The following is a 12,981-nucleotide window of genomic DNA, read 5'->3' as shown; positions in this document are numbered from 1 at the left end:
TATATTAGACGAAATAAAAAGGCTTACCTAAACTTTTTTAAATGATTAGCAAAACACACAAATTTCATGTAGGCCTTTTTTAAAAAAAATTTATTAAAAATTTCATGTTAACATCAGTTTGATACATGAGCACAAAATTAACAGTGTTAATTGACACATCAACATTATTAACATTATTTTTGCCATATCGATGTCCCTCTAAAAATGTAAAGACTAACATTGTAGACAGAAAAAAATGTAGGGATTTAAAATAAAAAAAATATAAAAACCTATATTAAAACTTGAACAAAATATATAGACTAAAAGTATTGTTTTCCCTAACTTTTTTTAATTGACCTTTGCTTTTTTAATTTCTTCCTTTTCCCAATCTCAAAAAACCATTGTATTTACTCCAAAGAAATTATATTGAGAACTGGATCATAGTGAGCCGGGGGTCTTCTGTATGTGGGCAAGGGAGGGGCGTCCAAGTCAGATAATTGAATCAGATTCATCAAACCCATTTGCAAATTAATGGCTGAGACTGAGAGTTAAGAGAGAGGAAAATGAAAGCGAAAAGGAAGGGAAGGGGGAATGAACCTGGGCTCTGAGGCTGAGGCTGAGGCTGTGGTGTGGTCACCCCCTGGGACCACCCATCACATGTCCTCCACCTTCCATTCTTCATTATTACACCTTTCCTGCTTCCTTTCTCGTTCCATTATGATCATTCTGGATTCCCAATTCAACTTCTTAATCAACGGTTTACACTAATTACAACACCAGAAACAAAACACAGGCACACAGTAATGAATGTATATGCATTAGTGTTATGACATTTGAGGTATTTATAGTTTTGAATTAGACCAAAGACAATCACTCGTGGAAAGCCCCACAAATGTTTCACTGTCAAAGAATTGAGGCTCCATCCATAAAGAAGGGGTCTTTTATTTGTATTTGCGCCTTCTTTCCGCTTCCTCTTCCCGTATCATAAGGACAGAATGACTCTGTGGCTCAGGCACTTCCAAGAATTTGAGGGGGAAAGCAGAGGGCGAGAATAATTAATTATGACATAAAGAATCCCTCCTCTTGAAAATGGCGACGTTTTTTCTCGATAAATATAACGGAAATATTTTACATGTTAGCAGTTTGTATAGATTAGGTTGATACTGAGAACAGCAAAAAACTTCCTTCTCTTGCACTACAAAACTTGGCAGCTCTGCTGAGGATGCCGGGATACTAACCTGTAATGCACACACAAGTCCCTCGTTAATGAAAATTATCATTATTGCATGCAGTGTTCCTCCTTCAATATATACAGTATCCTACCATTGTCAGTGTTGCTAGTTCCAGCTATAGCAACAGTGAGAAGCGCCATTTTTAGTCACTCGCTGGTTCCGTCCTCATAGTTACTCTGTGGCAACCAGTAAAATTTTTATGAGAAGCTAAAAGAATTCTTAATTCTGTTCTATAATGCGAATAAGAAAAGTATGCCCTGCCCCATCAATTCACAATTATGTTGCCACATCGATTTAAACAAAATGCTTCTTCCACAATCTCACACACAGTAAACAACCAGATCCTGATATCAACGTTCCACAGAAGCTTGAGAATGAGAACCAGGAACACAATAAGCACAAAGTGAATATGCACATCATCAACCGTCGTTTCTTTTCCACCATAACTAGCAAACTTTTGTAGATGACTAAGATAAAAGCATAACATCCGTACCTGGTTGATTTTTTTCTGCATTTCCATGGCTCTTACTGGTACTTGGACAGTTGGGTTGTTCATTACCTGATTCTGTTTAAGAAAATCGGATTCATAAATAAATGTGCTCATCCAACAAAACTTGAAAAGAAAAAAAAATTGACCTTCAATTATAATACTAGCAAGTCTAGGAAGCCAGTGCAGTTCTCCCACTGCTTGTCATCTCAAGAATTACTAAGGAGAATGTTAAGGAGAGAAGGGTTAGAAAAAACAGTGGAAGACAAAATTTACCTGCATGAACTGCAGATGCATCTGGTGGGGACCAAGGCATTGCTGATAAGGATCACTAAAGTTAGGAATCCGTGACTGGTTGGGATCAGGTGTGACAAGGGAAGGAAGCGTATTATTTTCTGATTGATTTGGAGCTGCTGCTTGCGTTCTAGATGAATCAGGTTGAGGGGCATGAGGAATTTGGAAAGGAGGCATAGGGAACCTTGGTCCCAATTGAGCTGCTGCCGCTGGAGGCATAGCAGAAGCAGCTAACATATTGGGAAATGGCATCAGTGGCCTATTCAGTGCCATTTCCATGCCCATGCCCATGCCCATGCCCATGCCCATCCCCATCCCCATTGGTGGCATATACTGTTGAATTCCTGGAAACATCATTGGGACCATCCCACATCCCATGGACATCATCTGCATACATGAATTGTACTCGTGATTCATGATATATGACCATGGATTGAAATACACGAACGATGATCCCCATACTGATTGTGACAGTTATAGTACAAGCCTGAATTAAGGGATGTGAAAACTTTCGAATGCGAATGCAACAGGAGGTTTGTGCTTTTTTACGAAAACGTTTTGTTAAGTTGAGGGTCAGCCTGCTAGATTATGTACATCTACAGTCTATTCAGAAGAAAGAAGAAATGAAGAACCTACCTGAACCTGTAACTGCAGTGACTTCAAGTATTCAATTGCTTCATCCAGCATTGAAGCTTTGTCGGACTGAACCAGAAAAGCAATCAAAGTTATAAACCGCTATTGGGAAGAAAAATTAATCCCAAAATCCTGCTCCCCATATTGTAAAGAAATGAGCAGGAAAGTGTAGGACCTTATTGCAGCGAGGAATAAGTTCTTGCAAGGCTCTCATCTTTTCATTAATCCTATCTCGACGCCTCTGCATGTAAATGTAAACGTAAGAAGATTACGAACAGTAAATGATATGAACATGTTAATTGCTATAGCAATGCCACACACTGACCCTCTCCGAGAGATTGTGAACCTCTGCAGCTCGTGATCTTTTAGTAGATGATGATCCACAGTTTTGTTTCTTGGCTTCAGCAGATTCAACATAGACATCCTATTTGCAGCAAACCAAATGGAAAGTAAGAAGCGTTGGAAGATGAGGAAGAGATAACAAATAAGGAGAGTCTTTGATCTGAGTCATCCCCGTTCCAGGTTTCAACTAATACGCTGAAGAATCGGAGTGCATCCCTTGCTAACTTTATTAGGTTTTTGTTAGTTCTCAGTCCTAATTGGCTATGGTGTGAGTCAATGACAATCTAGTAGTGAGTAGTGACCATCTTACTGGCTACAATATCTTATCGTCCAGCACTGGAATACGTGATAAGTTTGGCTAATGATTTGAGTTTCTCAGCATTTTGAAGCAAAGTCTTAATAAACACTAATTTATTCAATAGCTTACGTCCTTTCTACCAATCGATTGAACTAAGCAGGTTTTTTTTTTCCCACTATTTGTTTAATGAAGTGTTTAAAACTTAACTTTGTTAGTTTTTTTTTAATAGAAATGTCTTTTCTATTATGTTTGAGTAAATCACAAGACTCCTATTTTTCCAATTTCTATTTACATTTACCAATGCTTCCTATACTCCCCTTATTTATCTTATGTTTAATATTGAGTTGAATTTCTTTTATAGTCAAAAAGAAAAAGTGTTAATTCAAAAATAAATTTACTTAACTAATTTCACTTTCACATGAAAAATAAAATCACATTATTACTTTATTATACAAAAGCCGTGATATTTCAATAGATAAATATATAAATGAAATATTGATACATGCACACAAAAAAATATGTGAAATAACAATGACGCTGATCGTTTAATTAGAAAAATATTTTTTTAAAAAAAATGAAAACCTAGTAAATACCGTAGTGGTATTTTTTTTAGGTGAAAACCAGCAGTAGTTTAGTCAAAAAAAAAAAAAAAAAACCAGCAGCAGTAATTTACTCACAACTCACAAGTGAATCGACGTCACTCATCGCCAGCACGATAGCGGAAGGAAAAACGTTGGTAAAACTGACACTGGAACTGAAAATTCACTCACCTCGCTGTGGCACTCCGATTCATCGGCTTCCCGGCCCTTCCGTTTCCGATCCTCAGCCGCATGTCTCCCCACCGGTTCAGCAGCCTCGCTCGAACCTCCCGGCGATGACGTCGCCATCATCTCGCACGTTGTCGTCTCCCTGAAGCCAGTATCTCCGCCGACCGACGTTGACGAAGGAGCCGCAGCCCCTGCGGTGCTCAGGGTTCCAGGAGCCTCATCGTGCTCTGTAGGCTCCGCCGAGTTTCTGAAAGTCTCCGAGACTCTGGAAGCCGACGCCATCAAGGCCGGAGTGTCGCATGAATCTACCACCGTCAATTCCTTCATCGCCGTCTTCGAACTCGAAGGTCCCGCTTCAACTGTCGCATTGTGTTTGGAGAAGTGCGCAAAGTTCGGTATCATCGTCCGCACCTGCTCCGGCTTCCGTGGAGGTGGAATCGGCGGCCGAGGAGCGACCGACCTCGATGGTTGCCGGATTTCCGATGCGGGAGACGTACGGTCAGGATTCTGCATGGAACTGTTATTGACAGTGGGCGGCTGCGGGAAGAGGATGTCGGGGCAGAAATTTTGATCGAAGGGAGGATCATCTACGATGGGATAGTGAAGCCAGGAAATCATTTCATCTTCTTGCATGAAGATATGTTGATTCTGATAGTGTTGTTCTACTTGTTGCGAGGGTCGAATTTCCCTCCCTGTCGACGGACCGGCTGGGATTACGCTGTCGGGGTACCTCTCTGGCGGTGGTTTTCTCTGAGGCCGATTATTCTGGCTCTGCATCACGACCTGTCCGTTTTGCCACAAGAGCTCCATGATGTCGTCCTCGGGCCTGTTCCAATTTTCACCGTTAATTAAAGAAACCAAGCACTCGGAAGAAAAACAACTTGTCCGGAGTTCTTATTTTGGAAGATTGCAAGGCGCTTACACGGAGGGCTTCTTTTGGCGGGGCACCTCAGATGACGTGGGTATCGGGTATTCGTCGTCATCCATTTCAATTTCAAAATCTGGAACACAGTGATTCATACTGCTTCTGTGGAGCTAAACAGTAAAAGAAATTCATAAAAGGAGAAGAATAATTCATGAGAAGCAATCGATCAGAGTCAAAACTATCAACAAACAGAAAAGATGGCTTACAGGTGCAACTCTGTAGCTAGTCACCATCCACCTGCACGGTTTGTGGGTCTGGGAATTGATGGGAGAGAGATATGCATATAGGGTGTGATGGTGGGTGAGAATTTCTGGGGAAGATTGAGAGATTGAGCGTGGATTGGAGTGTGTATAAGGATGGGTGCTAATAATCGGTGGGCATGAGATGAGAAATTGTGGAAGGACAAGTGGGGGAGTTTTGAGGAAAGATTGAGCGCTGGCCGGTAGCTAGTGCTTGATTTGGTTAGGGATTAACAGAGAGAGCAGCCCCAAAACTCACAGATAAGATGTCTCTCCCCGAATAACGCGAGGCAAAAGGACGAAAAAGTATTTTGACGGTTTGCACTATATTCACCCTCTTCTCCTTTCCTCACCCTCATTCTCTTCCAACCCATTTCTCCATTCTTTCTACATACCAATACACCCCATTTCTTCTTTCTCCAGCCAATAACATATACACAAACAATTGGAACTGAAATCTCTTGGTTTTTCACTTCAATTAATTTATTTTGTGCTGGCTTTCATGAATGCTAAGGTCGTCAGGAAAGGAAGAAGATGGGGAGCGAGGCGGATCCATCCTGGACCTGGTTCCTGGAGGTGGGGGGCGTCTTTTGGAGACATAAATGGCTAGGTGCGCCCCACGTAACTTACTCGTATTTTTTATTTTAAGTTTACTTTTCCTAATCAAAAAAGAGGCTCCATCATTTCCAAAACTCCTGTACTAACGAAGATACTGAAAACCATATTAATTTAAAGATTAACTGCCAAAATCATAGTCCAATCACAGTCAAATCAATTATAATTAAAAAAATTTAATAAATTATGATTAAAATACTATTTAATAGTTTATTAATTCTAACAAGACCAATTGACCTGGCTTTAGATGCTATATTATTAAATACTATATATCATGACCAAGCGTTGCTTTACGTTTTGTGAAGATGGAGAGGATCTCGGTTCTAAGGTGTTTAAAAGAGAAGTAAGGAGTGTCATGCTCCTACATATTCATTATATTCCTCTCTTTCATTAGTGGCTCTCGTTAATGGATAACTTTACCCCCTAATGGTGTGGCAAATCCAAGCTTTTTTATTCCCATCAACCTAGTTTTCTTTTTCCCACCACTTCCTTCTTATGAAGCTTATTTTAAATATAAATAGTATTCAAAGAAAACATTGGAGAGGGAGGAATATATAAAAGAACGTGAATCAACGAGGCAGTATCCTAAAAGAGGATATATATTTGAGCTTAGGTGATGAAGTTTGCTTTATTTAATAGTTGAGTCGGTACAATAAAAAATATTCCTTCCATTAAAAATATAAGATATTTTAATTTTTTGAAGTGTAATCATTATTTTTTTAAAAAGTGCCTCTATTGATAATGACTTTATATTTATGATAAGGTGTATAATAGGGATAAATATAAAAATATAGGATTAATTTAAAAGTAGATAATTACTTTATTAAAATATGAGATTCAATTAAAAATGCCTCATATTTTTTAACGGAGAGAGTATATTATTTTTTCTTCTTAACTTCCAAGTATAAAAAATTATGAATATAATATTATTTTTTGTAATGCATATTACTATATTATTGTCATTGTGACTGTATTCCTTTCCAAATTTCTATCAGGTAAAAAAGTTTGCATTAATAGTATTGGTCGAACATTAGGACCTTCTATCCTACTGATTAAAAATTGTTATCTTCAGCTTATCAAAAAAAAAAAATTGTTATCTTCAAGATGGGACGCCAGTTTGCATCTTCACTTATTGGTATTTATTGTTTCTTTCTTTTAAAAAAAATAAATAATGAGACATCTTTATCAAGAAGATCCAAATGTCCTTTTATATATGTGAATAGCCAAAAATGGTGTGCGCTACTTTACTTATTTACGTGCATGCAGTCTTCTAAAAATCAGTGACTCAATCATACAGATTGAAATTTTGTTGGTGCAGTGACGCTCGCCGCTACTTGCTATATACAATTATATTTATTTTTTAAAAAAAGTAATATAATTATGTTTATATACATAGAGAGAGAAGATAGACAGTGAGTGAGAGAGACAGACTGAACATTTGCAGGGGAAACTTTAGTTTCATTTTCAAAACCCTCAGAGAATAATTCGGGCCCAAAACAAGAACGCTTGGCCAATTTTTTTTTTATAATTACAAAAACATTCGCTTTTTTTTTTTTTTTGGTGTTGGGGGAAAAAATTTTCCATCACTAATTCGGATTGATGGGAAAATCAAACAGTTATTTCAAAAAATTTGAAACATATTTATTTAACATGAAAAAATATTATGTCTTTTGTGTAAATATATACTCCTTACATTTAAGAATTGATTATTAAAAAATATAATGTATTTTTAATATTTTAACGTATAATTTATTATTTTTTAAAGTACTTATAATAAAAAAATTATTTTATATTTACTTTAAAGAAAATATTTTATTAAAAAATAATAGATATTAAAAGATGGTGTTAATTTAAAAATATTTAATTATTTTATTGAGATAAAATTTAGTTGAAAATATCATAGAAAGTAGAAGATGTAATAATGAGAGAGGTGGGGAAAATGATGAGATTAATTTGAGTAAAGCTTTCTTCTCTTTTTAATTGGATCTTCTAATCATTGCAGAGAATTTATTACTGTTAACATAATCATTACTGATTTCTTCCGCCAAGCAGATGATAAACTATAATAAACTAAAGTAAGATGAATATCGCCATGTTTTTGCCAGCAAATATTACAAATATTATACTGATATATTTATGTATAACAAAAACTAGAATGATGTGTCTATTTATATATTATGAGCAATTAATGAACCGAAAATAAATTAGGAACAATGCAATTTACTTTAAATTTCACATGTCACGTGAGTGAATGTGAATGTGCAAATTTTTTTATAAAAAGCGTAAAATGAAGAAAAGCCGCTTGGGCCAACAAGGGGAAAAAACATAAAAAAGACTACTAACGGTCAACCATTACTAGATTTGAACTTATAGCTTGCCACTTACCACTGATTATTATAATTTTCTATCGTCTTTTTTTTTGGGGTAAAATAATCATTTCATCTCTTTGATTCAACCAAATTACATCTTGCTTTTTATTTGAAAAAGCATTACTTAGAATTTTCTCAACTTGAACCGGTACATAATTTTTCTAAAAAAAAATCAATAAATAGGTTTAAAATTATTTTTGAATATACAATAAAATGGGTTTAACATTAAATGAGTCCATCATTATCTCCGAGCATGGGAACTGGGGGATGGTTGCTTCGATGGATTTGGTCTCAGGTGCATGCCAACACAGAAAAAATGACATGCCACTCAAAAACTTCTATTACGTGAACATCACCTTTGCTTTCTTTTCATTGCTTTAAATTTATTTATGTCAAATTAAAGTTAGATATAATTTTTATATATCTGACATTAAATTTATTAATTAAAATATAGACAATATAATATAATTTTCAATAATAACATAATGTGGATGATTCACTTGAAAAATTGTATAAATCATGGGTACTTATAGTATTATCATTATTACTAAATTAAATAATTATATATTCATTATATATGTTTGAATTACAAAATAATAATAAAAAATACTGTTTGTGTTGTTTGTTTAAATAGTACAGCCTCAATCATTTACATTACTATAGAAAGGGATGGGTAAGGCCAGCAAAATTCAGCAAGCTGGAGACAACACAAGACAGTGTCTTGGCCTTGTTTCAACATGAAATCTAAGCCAAGTTTATCTATTCCTACAGTCATTAATCGTTATTTCTCTTCAATGTACAACTTGTCCTGTCCAAATTATTGACCTAAAAGCTCAAAATAATTATCATCCCATGAAAGACTTTTTTGGCAATCCAAAGTTGACAGCTTTAACCTCAACATTAACATTTAGGCATAATTGTAATCAACACAAGGTGACATGAAATACACAAACTACTCTCAAATAATCCTGAATCCTTTACTTGTAAATATATTTTATGCATAATCATCAAATACTTATTCCAATGAAAAAAACTCAACAAATCTAATAACGAAGCTTCCTTGACAGGTGAAAATACAGATGATCTTAGAGGATCAAACGGTCAGAATCACGCTTAAAAAGGACAAGAAGAGGCTTTAGTATGATGTTTACACACACACAAGCATTTCACCACGAAGAATTTGAAATGGTTTGTTACACGTAGTTGAATGTTACCATATATGATTTTGAGAGAGATTAGCACGTGCGTATAAACCTGTTACTAATTGCATATACGTTAATTCCAAGGTTTGGACGCCCTTCAGAATAACATAAGAAGAAAATATGATTCTGCCCGATATTAGAATTTGTTTTTTTTCTTATAATATATATATATATATATATATAATAAATAGTTAATTTATTACAAAAATAAATATTGAATATTAAGTGTTCATATTAACATTCGTTAATATTAATATATTGACGAGTTATTGAGTTACTGGTACGTAATTACGAATAATTAAGTAACAAAGAGGCAGGAAGGAGTTTCTGAAATCTTGAATCCTTGCATTAACGACTTAAAGTTCAAGTTTAAATAATTTGATAATTTCTGTAACATCTTTGGTCAATTAATTTGTTTATAAACTCATGAAAATGAGTGTGATGCAATAATAGATTAACTTATACATATAATTAATAGGATCATAAAGAGTTAGGATCGTAGCGGGAACTATATAACTAATGATTAGCATGATTAAGTAATAACTAAGATGATTAAGAGTGGAATCATAAATTGTGGCAGGCTGCATTTATATATAACTAAAAGATTTCATGAGATAAAGTGAGAGTTATACATAGAAACTAAGCAAAGACAAGCAATCAGTGATTTAGAAAAAGAAAGCATGACGTATGTAGGCAGTACACTTTGCCTTGATTTATTTTTTCAATTAGAAAGCAGCCGAAGCGAAGCAGAAATCTTCAAATCTCCCCCATGTTGTAAATTGCGTCCAAAGTTGGCGCAAAGTTTTTATTTTAAAAAACTGAAAAAATGTGGGGCTCACTGTGAATAAAATACAGTGGATGTAGACCTACAATAAGAAAATAAGTGCAATACATGCAATAATATTACAAATTTATCTGGCCAAAAAATAAAATTACAAATTTAATTTACATAAATTATAAAAAAGTAAATGTATAATTTAGTGATCAATTTTTGTCGCTTGAAATTTTAATTTATGCAAAATAGAAAATTTAAAATAAAACAATTCACTGCTTGTATTTAATATGTACAAAATCATAAATTGTCTAATAAAATAAATTATTATTTATATTCTTAGTGTGCTTGCTCTTTCCTTTTACATTTTTTTTCTCTATTAAAATTTGATATAATTATCAAATTGAATTAGATTCGAGTATTGTTTAGTGTAATTAGAATTAATTCTTTTAAAAATATTTTTTATATTTACACAAATTTAAACTGGATATCTTATATATGAGTGGTTACAACCCCTTTTAATAGAATTAATGCCTGTTGATCTCTCTATTGACATTTTATAACCTCATTTATCACTTTTAAAATTAAGCTTATGAAAATCCTTTCTCTTTCATGAACTAAATCGGAGATTATTGATGATAATACCTGGGAGATAAGACCTCATGTATCAAGGAGGAAGCATGTGGGTAAATAGTGAAACAATGGGGAAGAGAATAAAAATGTAATAATATTAGGAACAGGTGGGGCCCACATGAGGAAGAGAAAGCTAGTGGATATAGATTGGCATTAAAAAAATGAATTTAAAATGGGGAATTAATTAGAGGGGGGAGGTAGTGGGTGTGGGGTGGGTGGGAACAAATGAAGAGAGGCATATCATGATGTAGTGAGCTTCTATCATTTTCATATGCACTGTCTCTCAACACTGAGGCATCTTGTATGACCCTCTGATCTCTCTCTCTCTCTCTCTCTCTCTCTCTCTCTCTCTCTCTCTCTCTCTCTCTCTCAAAATATACAAAAATTACTTAATTTTAATGCACTTGCATATAATTCTTCCGACCTTTTAACTTTTAAAATTAATTTGGTTAGAAAAAAATTTTAAAATTAACTTCTCCAAATCTTTTATTTTTTTAAATATTCTACTGTTAATAACTCTATTGTTTTACTAACAAAGTTTGTCACATCATATTATTGAGATACATATGACCCTTGACGTGGAAAAGATATTTTAATTATTTTTAACACAACTTAAACAAGAATCCTGCCAATACAAATGTATCCTTTAAAATAAGAAAAATATACACCACTAATAACAAAAAATATAGATAAAATTTTTACAAAGTTACTAGTAACTTAAAAAGGATGTTATATAAGATGCTATGTATCTTTTATCTATATAACATGATAGCTTTTGTGAGTAAAATAATTAAAAACTAACGACGAGGAAGTCTATAGTAAAAAAGGTGATAAAAATTATGTGTAACTCTGCCTCAAAATTTTGTAAGAGTTTTTCTTTTGTTTTTGGGGAGCAAACGATGACAGGGAAGGCACAAATGATAGGAAAAAAAGGGAGGGGTTGGATTAGTGGTGAGAGTTAAAGAACTGAAGAGATTGAAGGCATCAAAAGGGGTGGCTCCAAATGCAACGAAGCCAAGCAGTGCTCATGTGGTGGTGGGGATGCAACGTGAATTAACATCACTTAATTTGGGGCCTTCAATTAATTAAGGATTAATTAAGGGGTCCAACTGCGATGGCAGATAATAGGAATGCAAAAGCATGAAGTGTCTTTCATTTGGGACGAGGGGGGACGCGGGGGAACCTCCCACGCGTCCCCCTCACACCCCACCCCACGTGCCCGTATTAAAATTATTCTAGACATAAACTGATTTTCTTTTTTCATATATTAGACGTAATAACAAATTTTTCATTACCAGGATCGTTGCTTTTCTTTTTTTTTTTTTTAGACTTGAATCAGACCTACCCTTTTCAAAAAAAAAACAACTGTATAATCTTTTAAAAATATATATATAATTTAAGAATCCTAAAATGGGAAGAAACAAAATATATTTATATTAAAATATATATTTAGTTTTTTAATTTTACATAACATTTTATTTGAATTTCTTAACTTTATAAAATATCTTTTTAGTTCTTTAATCCTAACTGTTGCGTTTATCCTAACAGATTTTTACATTAAACTTTTAAATATTGATAAAACATTCTCAAATATTTATAAAATATTTTTAAATATTGACATATTAAGTTTATTTTTTTTAAATAACAATGATTGACATAAAAAATAATTATTTAAAATTAATGGTATTAAGATTAAAAGATTAAAAATATACTTTACAAAAATGAAGGATCATATTAAAACCTTATATAAAATTAAAGGATTGAGAGTATAATTTAGCCATATATTTATTATTTAATTTAATAATCCATATGACGATTGACCATTTTGTTCAATATTAAAAAATAAATAATTTTTAAATAATTTAGAGATTTTATAAAAGGTAAGGATTATTTTATGTTTAGTTACAATAATAAAAAAGTAATTATTAGTTAGTTATTTTAATTTTATGATATATTCCTTAATTTCTTGCTAACAAAATTATTTATTATTTTATTATTTTAAAATTTTATGATATCTTTATATAGCATACTTCTTTAAAACATTTTCTCATCTATCACATTCAAGTATTTTTAGAAGCTACTCAAAATAGCATTTTAAAATAATCAAAAATATATTTTTTAAAACAAATGTCATAAAAACTCTTGAAATAATTTTTAAAAAAAATATAATAAAAACTCTTAAAATAGACTTTTT

At 33.3% G+C, this 12,981-nt stretch overlaps 1 protein-coding gene across 3 annotated transcripts; it reads right to left on the bottom strand.

The window, feature by feature from the left end:
• Positions 1 to 717: 717 nt before the first annotated feature.
• Positions 718 to 5,630, bottom strand: LOC129287665 (transcription factor PIF1). 3 transcript variants are annotated; one of them, XM_054923890.1, is made up of 10 exons: positions 5,164 to 5,630; positions 4,955 to 5,067; positions 4,036 to 4,858; positions 2,951 to 3,049; positions 2,801 to 2,866; positions 2,629 to 2,694; positions 1,975 to 2,379; positions 1,705 to 1,776; positions 1,303 to 1,387; positions 718 to 1,217 (listed from the first exon to the last, which is right to left on the bottom strand). In XM_054923890.1, exons 1-9 carry the CDS (start codon positions 5,188 to 5,190, stop codon positions 1,358 to 1,360), a joined length of 1,701 nt encoding a protein of 566 aa, XP_054779865.1. In that variant the 5' UTR covers positions 5,191 to 5,630; the 3' UTR covers positions 718 to 1,217; positions 1,303 to 1,357. The 3 variants fall into 3 exon arrangements, with proteins under 3 accessions (XP_054779865.1, XP_054779872.1, XP_054779878.1); XM_054923897.1 differs by having other exon boundaries at positions 4,955 to 5,059; XM_054923903.1 differs by having other exon boundaries at positions 4,955 to 5,033.
• Positions 5,631 to 12,981: the final 7,351 nt, after the last annotated feature.

The sequence above is a fragment of the Prosopis cineraria genome, unplaced genomic scaffold, assembly GCF_029017545.1.
Source record: "Prosopis cineraria cultivar Desert tree isolate PC_DT_omini unplaced genomic scaffold, ASM2901754v1 PC1, whole genome shotgun sequence".
Lineage (NCBI taxonomy): Eukaryota > Viridiplantae > Streptophyta > Magnoliopsida > Fabales > Fabaceae > Prosopis > Prosopis cineraria.
Note: the sequence above shows the minus strand (reverse complement) of the source record. Positions and strands in the feature narration are given on the sequence as shown.

What these genes read in the sequence shown, in the direction of transcription:
- LOC129287665 (XM_054923890.1), bottom strand. Translation starts at nt 5,190, where the DNA reads ATGGTGACTAGCTACAGAGTTGCACCT. An exon ending in CGCCAAAAGAAGCCCTCCGT is followed by an intron (nt 4,859 to 4,954) that starts GTAAGCGCCTTG and finishes AAATTGGAACAG; the next exon opens with GCCCGAGGACGACATCATGG. An exon ending in TTCACAATCTCTCGGAGAGG is followed by an intron (nt 2,867 to 2,950) that starts GTCAGTGTGTGG and finishes ATTTACATGCAG; the next exon opens with AGGCGTCGAGATAGGATTAA.